The sequence below is a fragment of the Astyanax mexicanus genome, chromosome 2 (assembly GCF_023375975.1).
Source record: "Astyanax mexicanus isolate ESR-SI-001 chromosome 2, AstMex3_surface, whole genome shotgun sequence".
Classification (NCBI taxonomy): Eukaryota; Metazoa; Chordata; class Actinopteri; order Characiformes; family Acestrorhamphidae; genus Astyanax; species Astyanax mexicanus.
Genome location: NC_064409.1, coordinates 6,715,754 through 6,736,052, shown reverse-complemented (window position 1 = coordinate 6,736,052; position 20,299 = coordinate 6,715,754). Strand labels below are relative to the sequence as shown.

The 20,299-nt window shown below is 37.4% G+C and overlaps 1 protein-coding gene across 14 annotated transcripts in view; it reads left to right on the top strand.

Moving 5' to 3' along the window:
• shank3b (SH3 and multiple ankyrin repeat domains 3b) overlaps positions 1 to 20,299 on the top strand; it is a 38,167-nt gene that overhangs the window by 1,891 nt on the left and 15,977 nt on the right. For 2 of the 14 annotated variants that reach the window (XM_049473216.1, XM_049473217.1), the window contains exons 1-9: positions 6,800 to 7,370; positions 7,807 to 7,917; positions 9,199 to 9,470; positions 12,355 to 12,558; positions 14,735 to 14,806; positions 14,922 to 15,030; positions 17,239 to 17,390; positions 18,713 to 18,880; positions 18,971 to 19,087. In XM_049473216.1, coding sequence (XP_049329173.1) covers positions 9,270 to 9,470; positions 12,355 to 12,558; positions 14,735 to 14,806; positions 14,922 to 15,030; positions 17,239 to 17,390; positions 18,713 to 18,880; positions 18,971 to 19,087 — 1,023 coding nt within the window. In that variant the 5' untranslated portion in view covers positions 6,800 to 7,370; positions 7,807 to 7,917; positions 9,199 to 9,269. Of the gene's footprint in view, positions 1 to 6,799; positions 7,371 to 7,783; positions 7,918 to 9,198; positions 9,471 to 12,354; positions 12,559 to 14,734; positions 14,807 to 14,921; positions 15,031 to 17,238; positions 17,391 to 18,712; positions 18,881 to 18,970; positions 19,088 to 20,299 lie in introns of those variants that run through there. The other 12 variants (XM_049473206.1, XM_049473213.1, XM_022671839.2 and 9 more) reach the window with 10 other exon arrangements.

Below are 20,299 nucleotides of genomic sequence, written 5' to 3'. Positions count from 1 at the left end.
CTGCTCTAGAAAAAGAGAGAGAGAAAAAGAGAGAGGGGATATCTTTGCCTTTTTACCATTTCCACTTCTTAGGAGGCTTTCTCAGACTTCAAGGCAGTTCTTATGTAACAGTGTGAGTATGGCTGCAGCTGCGACTTCCTCTGGTAGCGTTTTATGAGATGAGCTTGGTACTGCTTCCTAAGTTAGGGTGTGCCATATAGTATCATATGTGATAATATTGCCAACGTTTTTGAATATCGTGAACGATATTATACCCTAAAATATCGTGCCATATCATCCACCCCTAATTATCACATTAGGGTACTACTTTTTTGCTGTTTTTTTTGCAAAAGAAAAATGTACACTGTTCTCATTTTCTATTTTATATATGCACTAGAGACTAGAGATTATATCTGTCCATAATCATTTATTTTACTTTAATCCTGCATATATGGAGATATTTGGAGTGCATTATTAGTATTATGACATGTAATGACAATTGCACAATTACATAGTGTATTCTTTAAATATTTTTTTAATTCAGTGTTTTGTCATATCGCCAAAAGTATCGATATTCCGAAAGTACCATGAAATATCACAATACTATTTTATGGTCATATCGCTCACCCCTAATATAACATGCTATGCATGACCGGACATAAGCAGCACTTGATATTTAAAGAAAAGCGAGGCTGTAAATGTACTGCTGGACATGCACCTCTGTCTAGGGGTTTTCTTGAATGTGCCACAGAGTATTCATGTGCTGCCCCTTCAGCCAGAAGATATATTTTTAAGCCTGTCACTCTGTATGCATTTAGGATTGATCAGGGGTGTATGTGGGTGGGTGGCAGCCGCTTTTATTTCTGTCTTGCTGTCAGTGTGTGTGTGTGTGTGTGTGTATCACGGGAGTGTTTGTGCTGGTGAAGGAAAGGCAAAGCTATCAGCAGAGCACAGCCTTTCCTTAACTTCCTGTCAAACATCCCGAGGAGCCTCGGCTAGATCCAGCTGGGAAGAAGGGCAGGAAGTGGGGCTGAGATCACAGGAAGTGGATTGCATGGCCAGAAGGGCTGAGGTTGAAAACAGGCCCAAAGGAAAATTCTGAAGACTGTAGTTTCTAGAGGGAAGACAGGAGGCCTGCACTTAATGGGTGTTTGGCTGCTCCAAGTAGTCATAATGCATATTTTTTTGTGAATGTGGGAGAAAGGGTGTGTGAGCTGGGTGTGTTTTAATGTAAGTAAAATGGAAGACCACTTGAAAGTACTTTGTATTGTCTATACCATGGTCTGGCTATGTACCTACTTTTCCATCTATATACTCAACAATTCCATATGACCTATTCGCCAGTGTATTTGAGTGGTAGTGGCACGTTTAATTCAGGAAGATAATATTTCTTCACTACACTAACTCTTAAACTCTCAATATGAGGACTTCCCAGCATAGACTATGTGTTCTCCAACTTGAAAATCAATCCAGTTACCAGCTTAAGCTGTTAAGTAGCATTTGTTTAGCTGGAAACTAATGAAGATTACAGTGCAGTTATCTTTTTTTCATCTAATAGTAAGTAAAACATGAGGGAGCTTTCCATTTTTAGTTATTTTTCATAAGGTCTCAGGTTACATTGTTTAACATGACTAGACTGTGAGTAGAGTATGAGAAACCAAAACATGGTAGGACCCAAGCACCATTTTATATATATATACAGCTCTAGAAAAAAATAAAAGAACATTTTAGTTTCTGTATCAGTTTCTTGGATTTTTCTATTTATAGGTATTAAAAAATAAGATAGTAAAATGAAAATTGTTGTTTTATTCTATAAACTTCGCACGTTTCTCTTAAATTCCAAATCAAAATATTGTCATTTAGATCATTTATTTGCAGAAAATGAGAAATGGCTGAAATAAGATGCAGAGCTTTCTGACCCTAAAATAATGCAAAGAAAACAAGTTCATATTCATAAAGTGTTATGAATGCATCTTGGCTTGTTCTCCTCCACCAATCTTACTCGATGCTTTTGGATAACTTTATGCCACTCTTGGTGCAAAAACAGAACCAGGAGTTCTGTTTTTGAAAAGCTCTATACATTCCTGCCATTAAGAAAAAATAGCTTAGATCCATAGTTTTAAATATAGGCATAAACGACATGACATTGACTACGATGACTGTAGTCATGACTGGACTACATTGACTGTAGTCCATGGCTGACACGTTTATATGAAAACTTTGTTCGTTTTTCTGCTCAGAAATGTGCAATGAGTGATAGACCAGATAATTTTGGGATGCGATCACTATTTTTCTTCGTTAGCACGCTTGAGGTTCAATGAAATCGTCTTCTTGCAGCACCTAGTGGAAGGCCAATTAGAGCAGAATCTCAGAAGAATCAAATGTTACTGCAGGGAACTTCCTGTAACTACCTTCTTTTTAGTGGCAAAACAGTATTGGTCTCAGTGAACACATCAGGTGAAGTCAATAGGCTTTTATTGTCATTTCATCTCATCTCAGTACAAGTACAGTGCAAACAAATCACGTTTCGAATCACGTTTCTTCAGAACCATGGAGCAACAAATAGTATAATATAGCCAAAATAAAGTGTTAACGTGCAACAGATGAAGTTGAACACTGCTATAAGTTCAGTAAATACATCAGACTCTCACGCAGGCCAGACCAGGGACAGATACAGGGATTAGGTTTACAAGAATTGTGAGGGACAGGCAAGGTCAGTAACAGAAAGGCAGCAAATGTAAACGACATACCAAATAGTAGTCAGGCAAAGCAGGGTCATACACGGTAAATCCAATAAACAAGGGAGAAGGCAAATGAGAAGTACAAAATAATTAAAAACGGTCAACAGCAAGTAAACAATAATAGGCAAGGCAAAAGACAAAAATGGCGTTGCAATAAAGGGTAAATAATAAGTAAGGAAAAACAAAACCTGCCATAGAAGAGCTAAGAAAACTAGATTCAATACTCTGCAAAGAACTGAGCAAACTGAGGGGTATATATACTAGATGGAGCCAATTAGTAACTTGGAGAGCGGGAACACCGAAGCTTCATGTGATCCGTGGAGTCAGGGAAGTCTGGTGCAGGTGCATGCTGGGAAGTCTTGAGCTGGCAGACTGATAGCGTCAGGAATGAACAATTTAAGACAATTTAAAAGACAGGACATGCAGTACAGACAATCAAAATGTGTGTGGTGAGGATAAAGCGTAGAGAAATGTAACGTACTGTAACATTTAGGTCATACATGATCACAACAGTTCCTAATGAAAAGGAACACATGAGACTCCATCACCATGAAAGGCTTGTGCTATTTTTTCACGCTTGAAATAAGCAGTACATGAATATTTCTATATATAAAATCTAGAACAAAATCTGTAAATCTGTTTTCACTACTGATTTGTAAGACCTAATATTTTTTTACTGCAGAGGAGAAAAATAACCTTTTCGAAAATAGTTACTTTTTAAAAATAACAGTGCCATAGTGGGTTTTATGGAGTGATGCCATAGGAACATTCTCATACAAAACATTTCAGCAGAAGAGTCTGTAAAATATTCATTTTTACATTTCACATAGTTTTTATATCTGCTTGCCCTTATCGCTGTTGTATTGGGCCCAGAAAGTTTCTGGGAACACTGGGCAAAAAGCATAAAATACACCATGGACATGATGGATATATACAATATGAATAAATAGTCTTATGTCCATTATTCTTGTAAATGAGATTTGCTTGTTACCTTAGCCTTAGGGTAGAAGTGGGGATTTTCTGATGTTATTTTATTAAAGTAATCAAGACCGAAAATGAGTGGACTCCACCTTGTTTTTTTAATCGGTTTTGTCTCTTTCTCAGGGTGAGGTGGACTCGGAGACAGTGGAAAGTGGATAGTGAAACTAAACCCTTTTTCTATCGCTACTGAACATCAACAATTTATTAAAAAATTTAGTCTAAAATCTGCATACTAACAGTGGCTAACAGAGAAAAACAAGCTACTCCAGTTTTCGTTCAGTGTTCAATCAATGCGCCTTTAATTTTGAATAGTCCGATGTTAAGCTAAATGTGCTCTTTTTACCGGTTCACTGGAGTTAAACTCTTTGGTTATGTGAATCATTGTGACCTTGGGGGCCACAATTATTTTTTCCAGACATCTAGAAAGAAAGCACCAGGAGAAGTAAGTGCAAACTAGCGAAATAACTGACATAAGCTGCAGGCTAGCTAACTCTAGTTCTCTTCCTAGTAACATTAAAATTTTTGTTACCTTCTTGCTAAAGTTAGCAAGTTAGCTAATGTTTCCAGGAAGAGAACTAAAGCTAGCGATAAGCTAACTAACCTTAATGATGAGCTAGCTAAAATACTAATGTTACCTAGAATAGTAATAAAGCTAGTGACAAGCTCACTAACCCTAGCAATGAGCTAAATTACACACTAAAGTTGCCGTGAAGCCAACTGAAGCTAGCGAAGAGCTAGCTAACCTTAGCGACGAACTAGCTAAAATACTGATGCTACCAGGGAGAAAACTAAAGCTAGCAACAAGCTAGATAATTTTACTGACGAGCTAGCTAACAGTAGCAACAAGTTAACTAAAATCCTAATGTTTCCAGGAAGAGAACTAAAGCTAGCGATAAGCTAACTAACCTTAGTGATGAGCAAGCTAAAATACTAATGTTACCTGGAATAGTAATAAAGCTAGTGACGAGCTAACTAACCCTAGCAACGAGCTAAATTATACACTAATGTTGCCGTGAAGTGAACTAAAGCTAGCGAAGTGCTAGCTAACCTTAGCGACAAGCTAGCTAAAATACTGATTCTACCAGGGAGAGAACTAAAGCTAGCTAACCCTAGCAACAAGCTAAATAGCACACTAATGTTACCAGGAAATGAACTGACTCTAGCAAAGAGCTAGCTAACATTAGCAACGAGCTAGCTAAAATACTAATGCTACTGGGGAGAGAACTACCATTAGTAATGAGCTAACTAACTTTAGCGATGAGCTGTTTGAGGGCAAATTGTGATTGTTTTTTTTTTATATTTTAGAATAAAAATGAATGGAAATTGAACTTGGTTCAAAACTTGGTTTAGGTTTTTCCCAATCCTGGTCTTGACTTGGACTCGAATAATAAAAGTCTTGACTCTGACTCAGCTTTAGTGGTCTTTACTACAACAATACTTGCGGTAGAAAACCTGTTGGCACTAGGTGGCTGTGTTCTCCAAAACTGTTGACAAAGTTATTGCAAATATTATACCAGCAAGACCCAGAGACATAACCCTGTTATTTAAACACCAATAAGAAAATACAACTTATAAGAAAACAATCTTATATATAACCTTATAGCATTAACATTCTACAGCAACTAAAGTCCTGTATTGTACTGACACATGTAGGAAAGGAAGACACAGTGTAATAGGCACACACAGCTCACAAAGGCTTTTTTCTTGGGTGGCAGTCCACTGTGATATTAAAATATAGACAGTGACTCTTGTGTTTTAGCATCTTCCAGTTCATGGCATGCTTTTGTCATAGTGTTTTTTAAGGTTGTCCCTTACCATCTGAACCAATTTCCTTTCAGCAGGAGGATCACAGTTTGGGTCTTCTTTCAGATCATCTGTTCACACTGATGATCTTGGAATCAGCAGTTGTTTAGAAATGGCTCCAAGAGACATGTCTGTAAATCCACATCCATCTTTCTCGGATCTGCTTTAAGCTCCTTGAATTTTCCAATGTGCTGTGTGTTGGTTAATCCAGTGAGTGCCTTCCAAAGCAAACAATTTCTATGTGGGCAAAGTGGATTTATCAGCTGTAGTCAGTCATGATCATAAACAGAGTTTTAGGAGGCGCTTTGAGAAGTAAAAAGACATTTTGGACCTTTCAGAGAGGACCATTGAATTAGTTAGGTATGTCTATTAAGGATATAGTGGTATATATTATAGGGCTGCACCTAATGATTATTTTTTTATTAAGTAATCCAAAAAAATTTTGCAAACTGATTATTCTACAAGGTAAATTGTTTGTTAGTGTGCCTTATTGTTTTAAATAATGTAACCATAGTACTAATGTAAAATACATTTTAATATTGAATATTGTTTTTCATGATATTTCCTAAAAAAAAAACATAATATGCATTTCAGGACATAATTCTACAACAATGAATTATTAAATTGTAGGTAGATATTATTCCTTTTGTATTTTGGCAATTTGTATTTTTGTTTATATTTTTATCTTTTGGCAAGTATCCCAGCTTGTAAACTTGTAAACTTAAGCCTTACAGATTTCTGGGATGCATTATATGCACATCTCATTTAAGGTCTATCCACAGATATGGATTCAGGTTAAAGCATTGTGGCTTTAATTTAGCTAAGCTCTGATGTAGGCATCATGACTAACCCGCTGTTCTAGGCTTCATAACTCTTGTTCAGACGTAAAGAACAAAGCAATTGTCAATGATTACCCTGATTACCCAGCACAGTTCCCTGCCATCAAATAGGAGCAAGTAATCCAGCTTGGGAAAAAAACTATACAAGTTACACAAGTACCCAGGTCTAGACTTTGGTGCAAACCAAGCCCTGATTATTGCTTATTGTTATACCCCTAGACTGTAACTTTTTTATTTACAGTGTACACTCATTCTGCATCAGAACAAATATTATTTATAAAAATCGTTAAAAGCCTAATATCACCATGATATTCATGTCCATGATGAATGCATGTAAACTGTATGTGCATACGTTTTGTAAAAATGAACATTTTCTTGTTCTCTGTAGTAAGTTTTTCATATTATGTATATAAAGTTATTTTTTTTATTAAACAATACTTCCAAGTCTAGGAAGTTTTGTGTAATGAAGATGAATATTCCTTAAGCATCCACACAAAAGTAATAATCTTGTACCGCATGTCTGCTAATTCACAAAATTGTGGTTAGAGTCCTTTTCATAGTAGAATCAGACTCAATCTAGCTGATGTTCTGAAGCAGAGATTGGATAGCGGTCCGTTTTTTATTCTGCAGGCATTGGTTATTGGTCGATGTATTGAAAACAAAGCCTCTTATTGGCAGAGGTATTTGAAAGGAGGTAGCTGGTTGGTTGAAATGTGCAGAGCAGGGGACATAGCCTTTCCTGTTCCAGTTTCCTTTTTCCTGCTAGTTTTCCTGCTCTCTACCATGCACCTTCAGGGTTGGGCTTGAAGCTTCCTGAAGTCTCACAGGAGTTCACAGGAATCGCCTGGATATTTAGTTGTGCTACTTGTGGACACAAAGTCGGAATAACAGGGACGTAATTGGGACGTTGGAGGGTGAAGCTTGCTTTTTTTTGGGAGTTTTTTGAAGATCTCAGGGACGTGGACCTAGTCATAATCCTTCAGCTGCTTACAGTGAGTGATCTTCATATGGGAAGCTTAAGTCAAAGGTGAATTTCACGACACTCTACCGATGAATTCATATAATTTCTATCTGTAATCAATGTATGAGCATGATTCATGTAATTATTGAAATTGGTGTGTCGTAGATGTCTTTAGCTGTCAATAATCTGATGATCGTCTTCGGAGAGATGTGATATTCCAGACTGAAAAATGCTGTGGGTGGTTCTGTCTGTCACACAGAGGTCCACATCATGACAAATAGGCCTATTAATATTATGACAGGATAAGTATGAGCATCTGTGGATGTTTTGAAATGCTCGGAAAGTTCTCTCTGACTGTTGGGTGTATTTTTGGTAAGATAGTTATCAGAAGTAATGATGATGATGATGCCAGCTCACCTCTTGGCCTTCTGGTTTTTTCCGTCTTCCCTGTTCTCCTGTTCCTGTCTCTTATATAATAGAGGACTTCCTCTCTGCCTTCCAGGACAATAGCGAGGGACTTTCTTGCATGGTGCCGGCGGGTGTGTGATTGCACATGTGAGAACGTGTAGGTGGTGGGAGACGTGGCTGGATGAGTTACTAGTGGCAGGAACAGGTGTGTGTGTGCATGAATTAAATGTTTTCTGGTCATTAATGATTCGTATAGTGTAGGACTGGGCGTATTGTAAAAAAAAGTTACATTTAAATCATCAAACCATGTAAGCACAATAAAACTAGTATGAAACCATTATAAGTAAGGAAAAGTGGAAAAAATATGGAAATCACTGCCACATGAGGGTTCTTTACAGCTTCCTAAACAGATGCACAGGCCTCTCTTCTGATATGCCCTATGACAGGTTCTACAGCTCTGCAAAAAATAAGTGACCACTTAAAAATGATGAGTTTCTTTGATTTTACCAAATTGAAAACCTCTGGAATATAATCAAGAGGAAGTTGGATGATCACAAACCATCAAACAAAACTGAACTGCTTGAATTTCTGCACCAGGAGTAAAGCAGCATAAAGTTATCCAAAAGCAGTGTGTAAGACTGGTGGAGGAGAACATGCCAAGATGCATGAAAACTGTAATTAAAAACCAGAGTTAAATCAAAAACCAGAGTTCCAACAAATATTGATTAATGAACTCTTAAAACTTGATGAATATGAACTTGTTTTCTTTGCATTATTCTGCATCTTTTTTGTTATTTCAGCCATTTCTCATTTTCTACAAATAAATGCTCTAAATGACAATATTTTTATTTGGAATTTGAACGCAATGTTGTTTGTAGTTTATAGAATAAAACAGCAATGTTCATTTTACTCATACATATACTTAAAAATAGCTAAATCAGAAAAACTGATTCAGAAACTAAAGTGGTATCTTATTTTTTTCCAAAGCTGTACATGTAAAGATCTCTATATGTACAAAAAAAACTTGATTGCTTCATTTTATAAATCACATTAAATCAGTAACTCAAGTAAAGCACATTTCTTCGCCCAGCACTAGTGTGGTATATGCCTAGTGTCAGTGACTGTGCGTGTGTGTGTGTGGTGCATTGATGTTCGGTGTCTGCTAGAGCAGTAGGGCCAGCACAGTGTGTGGCTTCTCAAAAGAGGAAGTGTAGGAGCCGTAGCTCAGCAGAACAAGCACAGTGCAGCGTTGCCATGGTAACATGGGATACAGGGTTCCCTGAAATTCCATTATTCCCAAATGGATCTGTTTCACAGTGTCCATGGCAACTCCTCACAACCAGTGGACCTCAGGTCTGTCTTTCTCACACACGCAGATGCAGACTCAAACAGGAATTAGAAGATGCTGATGATCACTGTGATCACGCAGTGTGACCTATTTACAGACACCCCTGAGCGGCTGTGTGTGTGTATGCTGTGTTTGTAGGGTTGTGAGGCCGGCGTGTTGAGCAGCGCACACACCCACCCCCCCCACACACACACACGCATTCCCAGAGCATGCCTATGAGTCCACCTGCCGACGGCAAACATGAGGCTCCCGATAGGCCGCGGCAACAACACGCCCCTACCAACGGTAACCACGGAGACGACAGCATTCGGACCTCTCCCGGGACCAAGTCCTCCTCTACCGAAACCATGGATGATCTCCACGGAAACGCTGCCATTATCCGCATCGGAATCCCCGACCTTCAGCAAACAGTGAGTGCTCCGAGTGTTCTCTCTCTGATTAAAGTTTGGAGGAGTGGAGGAGATTGGCTGGAGTTCAGGAGAAGAGATGGCATCAGCATACTGCATGATGCTTGCTCTCTCTCTATCTCTCTCTCTCTCTCTCTATGTCTCTCTGCACCTTCTTTCTCTCTCTTTCTCTCTTTTACTTCTCACGCTCTCGCTCTGCCCCCCCTTCTTTCTCTATCCTGCCCTTTTTATCTCTTTTTCATGCACACACAGCATAAATCTTTCCCATTCTTACAATACTTTGTTGAAATGACAGAGGCAAATACAGTGAAAGTGCTCTCATGATGGGTAAAGACACTACTCAGCTGCTGACTGTGTGTGTGTGTATGTGTGTGTGTGTGGCTGCAGTATGCATATTATTCCCTGGAGTGCATTTGCAGTACCCTGAATATTCAGATTACTTTTGCAGCATAAAAAAACTGAAAATATACTGACATGCCAAAAGTCACGGTACTACAGGTTACGCATGTAGGGCCTCCTGCTTTGAATAAGCCATCTTCTAAGGTAACATTATGACAAACGTACCATCCCAAGACTTTTGGCATGTCGCTGTACTGGTGGCATGCAAAAGGAATAGCTAAGCAACTAAAGAATACCTGATTTCCAAAAGGCAAAAAGTTAAAGCTGACAAATTTTCTTAACTTTTTAAGTATCAAAGCATACAAACACTTTTTGCAGCCACTGTAAAGTTTTTAATTCCTGTTTAGAGATATTTTCCACAATTCTTGTAAAATGTCTTCTAATTCTGTGAGATTATTGGATGATTCTTTTACTGACTTTTCTTGTGAGGTCTATCCACAGATTTTCAGTTATGTTTGGGTTAGGGTAAGGTGGTTCATTAAAAACTTTAAGTTGGATTTAGGATAACTGTACTTTTGCAGAAGCCATCCTCTTGTAATTTATGGTTTTTTACAAAAGTGTGTAGATTTTTGTTCAATTTTCTCCCCAATTTGCAAGGCCAATTACCCAATCCCCTCCCTCTTTAGACTAGCACATTCCTCCTCTGATACATGTGAAGTCATACTCCGCCTCTTTTTTGAACTGCTGCTGATGTAGCATCGCTGTGTAGCAGCGCTAACGCTCGGAGGAAAGCCCAGCGACTCATTTATGATACATCAGTTCACAGATGCCTTGTGCTGATCAACATCACCCTAGGAGTGATGAGGTGAAAGAGCTCCATCTTCTCACCCATAGAGAGCAAGGCCAATTGTGGTCTCTCAGGGCTCCGGCTGCTGAGGCAAGCTGCATGAACAGGATTTCAAATCCTGTGCCACAAAATCATGATTGATCAACACCTAATGTTTAACAGCTGGAAAAGTGTTTGTTTCACAGAAATCTACAAATATACACTATGGATAAAAGCTTCTTACATCTTTAAACTGGAATTTTTGACCTCTATTCTTTTGCAAGCTGTTCCAGGTTCTCATATTTGTTGGGCCTTCCCAACAGCAATTTTAAGATCTCCCTACAAGTCTTTAATGAGATTTAGATCTGAACTGACCACTTCTGAACTCTCCAGCTCTTTGTTTCCATCCATCCAGGCAGAAAAGCAACCCCAAAACATCTTGGAACCTTCACCGTATTTGACTGTAGATACTGTGTTCTTTTCTTGGTAGGCCTTCTTTAGTTTTTGGTAAACTGTAGAATGTTGTGCTTCACAGAAAAAGCTTTATTTTGGTCATATTTGTCCACAAGTTATTTTCCTTGAAGGACTTTGTCTTACTCGTGTACTGCAGTCTAGATTTTTTAATCTCTGTGTCAGCAGTGGGGTACTCCTGGGTCTCTTACGGTAGAATTTCTACAAATAGTCCACACTGACACTGATGCACCCTGAGCCTGCAGGACAGCTTATTTCTTTGGAACTTGATTGTGGATGCTTCTCTGCCATCCAGAATATCCTGTGTTACAACCTTTCATCAGTTTTTCTCTTCTGTCCACCCCAAGCTTCTTGATTGAGTTAGACAAAGGAATTTTAATATATTTCTGGAGTTGGATTGTAACCTTGAGTTGTTGATATTTTCCACAAATTTGATCCTCAGGTTTTCTTCTCTTTCTGTCCCTCATGCTTAATGTGGCACAATGACAAACAATGCCAATATTGAGTCAACTTTTATGTGTTTGTTTGTTATATTGTCCACATCTGTTACTTGCCACAGTTGATTTTAAATGAGCATCACATGATTGAAACTTATTATAAGTTATTTACCTCAAATAATTTTGTCCGGCCCATTTTTGGAGTTTTGTATGTAAACATGTATAACAATATGTGTAATTGCAATAATGTTTTCATTTGGAATTCAGGTGTGCCATGATGCTGCTTTTCTGTTTTTCTGTTTCATGTGACATCTTAAAAGGGACGTTTCCTTTAATCGGAATTCATTTTATCTTGTATCCACTTGAATATGTATAGTAACAAAAATCTGAAGAAAGCTGTGCACATATATTTGTATGACATTGTTATTGTATAGAAAGAAACAATTGAATCTGTAATTGCAAAGTTGCATATATGTCATGTTTTCCCTGCTCTAACATATCTGAGAAATATGAGGCTAAATATGACCCCTATTTTTGAATTAATTGTTTTAGATTGGGGAAAGCACAAAAGTACCCAGTGCAGGTGTATTTCAGGATATTAGCCTAGATTAACATTTGCATTCTTTACTAAAAAAAAGTATATTTGAGGCTGAGAGACTAAACAATCTTTAAGGATCATTGAGGAAACTACAAATAATATCAGTGCAGTAGTTTATAATAATCCAAACCAATCCAAACTTTCAGAACCCAGCAAAAAAATGAATTGTTCTGTATCTGTGTTTATGTGTGTTTGTGTGTGTTTTTGTTTTTACAGAAATGTCTACGTTTAGACTTGGAGGCTCCAGTGTGGGTTTGCAAGCAGCGTGTCCTCGTCACTCTGACTCAGAGTCTGACAGACGTACTAAACTATGGCCTCTACCTCCCAGCTTTCAATGGCAGAGCTGGCAAGTTCCTGGATGAAGAAAGACTGCTCAGGGAGTACCCCCTCCCTACTGTCACACCTGTACCTTACTTAGAGGTACACACACACACACGCACATACAGTACCAGTCAAAAGATTGGTCACATCTTTTCATTCAGTGTTTTTCTTTATTATTTTTTTTAATTTAATGTATTTTCTACATTGTAGATTGATATTAAAGACATCAAAAACATAAGGGACACATATGGAGTTACATAGTAAACAGTAAAAAAAGGTTTGTCCTCCACTTTAATCCACTGATCTAAACCTGATCTGAGCTTTACAGCGTGAATGAAAAAGCAACAACTATTGTTCAGCACCTCCAGGAACTCCTTCCTTTAAGACGCTGAGAAAACTATTCCGGGTGACTCTCCCTCATGAAGACACTGAGATTAAAATTAAACCAAGAGTGTGCAGATCTGTCCTCAAAGATAAATGTGCTACTAAAACATATTCTGGTTTGTTTAAAACTTTTTAGAATAATTCAGCATGTGCTCCTGTAGAGCTTTAATATAGTCTTCAATATTAAATTTACAATGTAAAAAATCATAAAAAGAAAAAAAAAAAACACACTGAATGAGAAGATTTACTTTTGACTGGGGTACTGTAAACTAATAAACACTAAAGATATATATTTCATTTTCTGTTTTGTCTGGCCAGTTTAATTTCAGGCCTGCAACACAATTGGGATGGCAAAGCATTTAACACTGTAAGATTGTCAAGCTCACATGCATCTAAATTTGGCTTTTTGATTATGTTACCTTTTTTGTACTGTAAAGTTTAGGTGTCAATGTACCACTGTATTGTAGTGCTGGACAGTTTTTTAAAGAAAGCTTTTGGTCATGTGGTTTAATCAACTGTCGTTGAATGGTGGTTTCCAATGCAGTTCTGTCTGAGGGATCAGAGATCATAAGTTGGTCTTTCTTTTAAAAAAAAACAGATTTAGGACTAATATTTGAGCAATTATTTTAGACATTTGTTAACACAAATACTATGTGTTAATACTGTCAGAAATTAAATAAAAGTCAAAGTAAAAGGAAAACGCTGCATTTTTTAATTTCCAGTCTCTGTACTGTTCATATAAATTTCCATAACATTTTTTTCTGAACTGAGATTATAAAATAAGGTTTTCTACCAACAAACAGCTAATCTTCTGTGAAGTAATTGTCATAGAACCTAACATTTGTTTAAAAATCATTCACCCTCTTATTTCTTAATACTGTATTTCATACATTTCTTAGATTTCTTGAAATTAATTGCAATATCACATTTACATAACTATTCAGACACTTCACTCATTGGTTTGTTGACATGCGCTTGTCAGAAGTAGCACCATTAAGTGTTGTTGGGTCTGATGATACACCAGGATTAGTGATTTTCTTATATTCCACTATCCCTAAGCTGTCTCTCTCTCTCATGTTTAGGTGCTTTAACAAGCGGCGTCCATCTCGCTTCCATTATTTATTTTCAAAATAAAGCAGCACCCTTGATAATTATCATGATTTTCCTTTATTAATAATAGATTGTTTGGATCAGCATTTTTAGTTAAATATATCATATAGCAGACAAACACAGTGATATTTGACAAATAAAATGGTCTTCCCTGTGGTCTTCCATTTCCTTACTATGTTCCTCACAGTGTAAACTGACAGGTTAAATCTCTGAGGCAACTTTTTGTATCCTTCCCCTGAACAACTATGTTGAACAATCTTTGTTTTTAGATCATTTGAGAGTTGTTTTGATGAGCCCATGATGCCACTCTTCAGAGGAGATTCAAATAGGAGAACAACTTGCAGTTGGCCACCTTAAATACCTTTTCTCATGATTGGATACACCTGGCTATGAAGTTCAAAGCTCAATGAGGTTACCAAACCAATTTTGTGCTTCAGTAAGTCAGTAAAAAGTAGTTAGGAGTATTCAAATCAATAAAATGATAAGGGTGCCCATACTTTTGCACCGGTCAAATTTTGGTTTAATGCATATTGCACATTTTCTGTTAGTACAATAAACCTCATTTCAATCCTGAAATATTACTGTGTCCATCAGTTATTAGATATATCAAACTGAAATGGCTGTTGCAAACACCCAAATATTTACAACTAAAAATGATTAAGATTAATAGGGGTGCCCAATTTTTTTTATATGACTGTAAACATTGATATAGTAAGCTTTAACATGCTCCCTGGCACCTAACTGTGTGAGTGTGTTTGTGTGTGTGTCTGTCTGTCTGCAGTTCCGCTATAAGAGACGTGTTTACACTCAGAGCCATGTGGATGACAAGCAATTAGCCAAACTGCATACTAAGGTAACTTACTTTACATAGAAACTCTAAATTCAGAGGATTTATACTTCTGTATTTTATCAAAACATGAATAAAACCTATTGTCTTTTGTTGTTAATATAGTATTCATTTCTTTCAGGCCAATCTAAAAAAGTTTATGGAGTATGTTCAGCAAAGAAATGTGGAGAAGGTCTGCAGGTTCCTGGAGAAAGGGCTAGATCCCAACTTCCATGATACAGATAGTGGAGGTGAGAAAAGATTCTTTGTACCATGTGGCACATAAAAGTGACATTTCTTTATTTGCTCTATTTAAAATACCATTCTCAAAGCATGTTAATGTTCACTCTGAGTCTGCTAGTACATTTTGCATATTGCTGCAAATTAAAAAGTGTTTTTTGTTTGAATTTTTAGGTTTAATTTTTAAAAGTGTGCAATGTTAATATGTAAATTAATTGCAAAAAAAGTAATATGCACCAAAAAAAAAAACAAAGTGCAGAGTGCAAAGCTCGTTATACAAAGTGTATGCAGAGTTTCACCTCAGCATGAGCACAGTACAGTACAGGCAAAATCAAAGTTCCCGAGGTGCAACATATTTTCTGCATCTACTGAAAGTAGGAGCAGTGAATGTTTGCAACAAACTAGCCTGTAGCTAATGTCAGCCCAGTAAAGTTAATGTTAGGCTGCATGTTGTGAAACAGAAAGCCTCGTGGAAGAGACGAATGATTCACTGAAGTTAATTACAGTGTAATAAAATTAATGCTATACAGAGAGAGCAGTTCAATAATGAGATGGTAAGGCTGCAGACTTACGCTGTCCAGTCATTCCAAAGAAACCTAAAATAGTGTACTGAACGTTGTTTTCTGCATTGAATGTCTGTTTTAAGACACTTCAACAACAAAGCTGTCATTCATTAAACATTGCTGTTTGATTCAGAACAATGTGTGCATTGTTGCCAAGGCAGACAATTCCCATTAAGAATGGGAGCTGATGTAACTTGCAATCAGCTACCAGAACCCTGAGAGAGCTCAAATAGCCTTGCTCTCTCTGGGTGGATACAGTAGATGACGCTCTCTCCCTACATCACTCCTAGGGTGATGTCGATCAGTACAAGGCATCTGTGAGCTGATGTATCAGAACCGAGTCGCTGCACTTTCCTCCGAATGTGCTGTCATGCTACTCGATGGTGCTGCATCAGCACCAGTTCAAAAAGAGGCGGAGTCTGACTTCACATGTATCGGAGGAGGCAAGTGCTGGTCTTCACCCTCCTGATGTGTTGGGGGCATCAGTAGTAATGGGGGAGTCCTAATAAGTGGGTTTGGTAATTGGTCTTGTAAATTGTGGAGAAAAAAATGGGATGTACCAATGTGGGAATTCTGGACTGATATTGATATCTGATATTGGACATGAACATACCTCTACACCCAAAAACTCTTAAATATTCTTATAGACTGCATTTACAACAAACAAGGACCAGAACCAGTACAAGAAAATAAACACAAACCAGATGCATTTTTCACCCAACATTAATTACTGCTTATTTAATTAGTCAGCTTCTTATTTAAAACTTTAATCCTGACCTATATTTGCACAGCATTCCGTTGAATGAGAATTTAAATAAGATGAAAATTAGAATCAGGTAGTTTTTAGGCTTTGGTTCAGGCTGTGGCCTAGGGCACTTTTCACATCTGTGATTTTCACCTGAATGCTCATATACACATCAGTGCATATCATCGCTGTCCAATAAAAAACAAGTATGTCCATTTTTGTCGGTTTTTAGTTTTAAGTCCATTACACTGTGCCAACATTGATGAACACACCAATAGAAATACTTCAACATTACCTGAAATAAACTGTTTTTACATTGACAGTTGACCATTGAAAGTTTAAAAGGTTTTTTCTCTCTCAAGTAAAGTTGATGTTTTGGAGATGCTTGTTTTTCATTGGACTGCATTTATTAGCATTGTTCTTGAACACTAGTGATCCTAAGTGTAGTAAGTAAGACATTACTTACTGCATTATATTCATATATTTTTAGAAACTGTAAGAAGAAGAAGCAAAGTTACACACAGTGATTCACTCACAACTGCTTGGTTGCATCAAAAGTTTACAATCACAGCAGCATAATTTATTATTAATTTACAATTGTATTTTACAATTTGTTGTTTTTCTTCTTTATTAATTAACATACAGAAGATAAAGGTAACTGTAGGTTTGGACAAAGTATAAAAGTATTGTTTTGATTTTGTTATTCATTTCTCATTTCTAAAACTAGTACAGTCAAAGAGATCATTTCTTTCTCAGGGCATCTATTTTCATTCACGTTTTCTTAAAACTCATCACATTAGCTTTGATCCAGAAGTAATCAGGCCCATGGTGAGTATTTTTGCATAGCCAGCAGATTTACAGTAATATAATTATTTGTGTTGAGTTTGTGATTTTTGTGTGTTGTGTCCCAGAGTCCCCTCTCACCCTGGCAGCCCAGTTGGACTCGAGCGCTGATCTGATTAAAATTCTGAGAAGTGGAGGAGCTCACCTGGATTTCAGAACCAGAGATGGCATTACAGCATTGCACAAAGCAGTGCAGACGCACAATGACGTAGCTCTTACTGTGAGTTAATGGTGAAATTCCTTTGTGTGTCTAAACTATGTGCATGTAAATGGTTGAGTGGGCCAAATTTCCATGAAAAAAAAAATAATGTGCTGAATTTAATTTGGAAAACAAGATTCTTTCTGTATTTTACCAGAAGAGCTATGAAAACATACATTGTTCTTATTAAAATCTTTCGCTAATTTAATGTGCCAGTTATGAGTGTTATTTATGAATGGACAAACATTTTAATGGGAAGACCAAAATGAAGTTCCCTTCATTAGTCTTTCTGTATATTTGATCTTATCGTAACTATGATTAAGGAGGTCAATCTTAACACTCTGTCCTGTCACCTACATTAATTCTTATATCTTATTTGTTTATTTTTAAAGTACAAGTTTTGGGAAAATCACTAGAATGTGCTCAGTGTCCTCATGCTATTAGTATAGCCGCCATTTAGCTATTTTTGTTTTTGCTAATTCCATGCTAAAAACTCAATCATGTTACTTTTAGTCCTGTTACTCAATACATAATAATAGGTAACAAGTAACAGGAATGAGTACCAGTAACAGGACTGAGTTCCAGTAACAGGACTGAATGCTAGTAACAGGAGTGGGTGCCAGTGACAGGAGTGAGTGCTAGTAACGGGAGTGAGTTCCAGTGACAGGACTGAATGCTATTAACAGGAGTGGGTGCCAGTGACAGAAGTGAGTTCCAATAACAGGAGTGAGTGCCAGTAACAGGAGTGAGTTCCAGTGACAGGACTGAATGCTAGTGACAGGAGTGAGTTCCAGTAACAGGAGTGGGTTCCAGTAACAGAAATGACTATTGTCCCCTAGTTGATTGATTGATTTAATAATGTGAATATTAGTTAGTGTAAACCACCTTTTTACAATACAATGTGCATGCATATATATAGTGATTTTATATATATATTTTACATGCAGTCAACCGTTTCTTTAAAAAATATATTTTCTTGAGAGAAAATTAAAGGAAGTAGTGGACTTTTAAAATGTCACATGAGTTTTGGTGACAGGACTGAGAGAAATGTAACATTCTTTGGATTAGAATCCTTGTAAAAACTAAAAAGTAAAGCTGCGTAAATTTGATCAGTACACGTTTTGAATAGTTAAATATATGTGTTACTAGATTCAGAATTGAAAAAAGGTTAAAATGTATTAATAAAGTTTAATTGTAAGAGTAACAACAAGCAAGTGGCACCCAATTCTGAGAAATGGCCTGTAAATTGAAGTTCACTATTAAATCTGACAAGTTTATTTTGGTTTCTGAGACTACATCTATGTCTGTCAACCTATTTCTCTCCTTCTCCTCCTCCTCTGCAGACACTGCTGGATCTGGGTGCATCTCCAGACTATAAGGACAGTCGTGGGCTGACTCCTCTGTACCACAGTGCCATGGTGGGGGGGGATCCATACTGCTGTGAGCTCCTGCTGTATGACCACGCTCAGCTGGGCTACAGTGATGAGAACGGCTGGCAGGAGATCCACCAGGTAGCGCATTTATAAACTTATGCATTCTCCTCATTTTATCCGAAGCGGAGGGCTGATGCCTGGGGGTGTGTTCGGGACTTTGCTTCTCAGGCTTGTCGCCATGGGAACGTGCAGCACCTTGAGCACCTGTTGTTCTACGGAGCAGAGATGAGTGCGCAGAATGCCTCAGGAAACACAGCACTGCACCTGTGTGCTCTCTACAACCAGGTACACACATACTCTCTCCCTCTCTTTCTCTATCTCTCTCTCTCTCTGTCTCTCTCTCTCACACACATACACACACAACAATATGTAAAAGTATGTAGACAACAATTCCAATTATTGGGTTCTGCTCTTTCAGCCACAATCATCCTTCATTCAACAGGTTTTATTACAGACAAATCAAACTTACAGCTCTGGAAAAAAAATAGAGACCACTTCAGTTTCTAAAATAAAACAGTTTCTCAGATTTTGCTATTTATAGGTACATGTTTGAGTTAAATGAACATTGTTGTTTTATTCTATAAACTACAGACAACATTTCTCCCAAATTCCAAATAAAAATATTGTCATTTAGATCATTTATTTGCAGAAAATAACAAAAAAAGATGCAGAGCTTTCAGACCTCAAATAATGCAAGAAAACAAGTTCATATTCAAGTTTTAAGAGTTCAGAAATCAATATTTGGTGGAATAACCCTGGTTTTTAATCACAGTTTTCATGCATCTTGGCATCATGTTCTCCTCCACTAGTCTTACACACTGCTTTTGGATAACTTTATACCACTTCTGGTGCAAAAATTCAAGCAGTTCAGGTTTTCAGTTTGGCAAAATCAAAGAAATTCATAGATTTTAAGTGGTCTCTTATTTTTTCCCAGAGCTGTATAACCATATCTTGCACTAGAATGGGTCATACTGGAATTTTTAATGACTTTTACCCTGGCACTCATATGGAATAGCAAATAAATGCTAAACAAATCAAAATCAAGGGCTACCACGCAGAACATGACCACTGAGTAATGCATAAAATGAATGGAAAGCAACATTGTCTGTCTATTTGTCTGTTTATCCTTGCTTGCAATACTTATTTTAAATACTAATCCCAAATCCAAAACTGTATTTGAAATTTCTGATGTGAAACCCTCATGGATTGAGTTCCCATAGCCATGGAATTCAAGCACAATATTAAGCATAACTGGAGTGGTGTAAAACACACCTTCATTGGAGATGTGGCGATGTGTTCTCCAAAGGGATGAATCACAGAATCACACTAAACCATCTGGCTGTCTGACGGGCAAATCTGGTTTTGACAAATGCAAGGACAGTGCTTCTTGGAAAAATAGAATTGTGCCAGCTAAAAGATGAAGGAGGGAGATGGAAGAATTGGGGCATAGGGCTAATTTAGGCCCCTTACAGTTTCAGCTATGATTTAATGTTACTG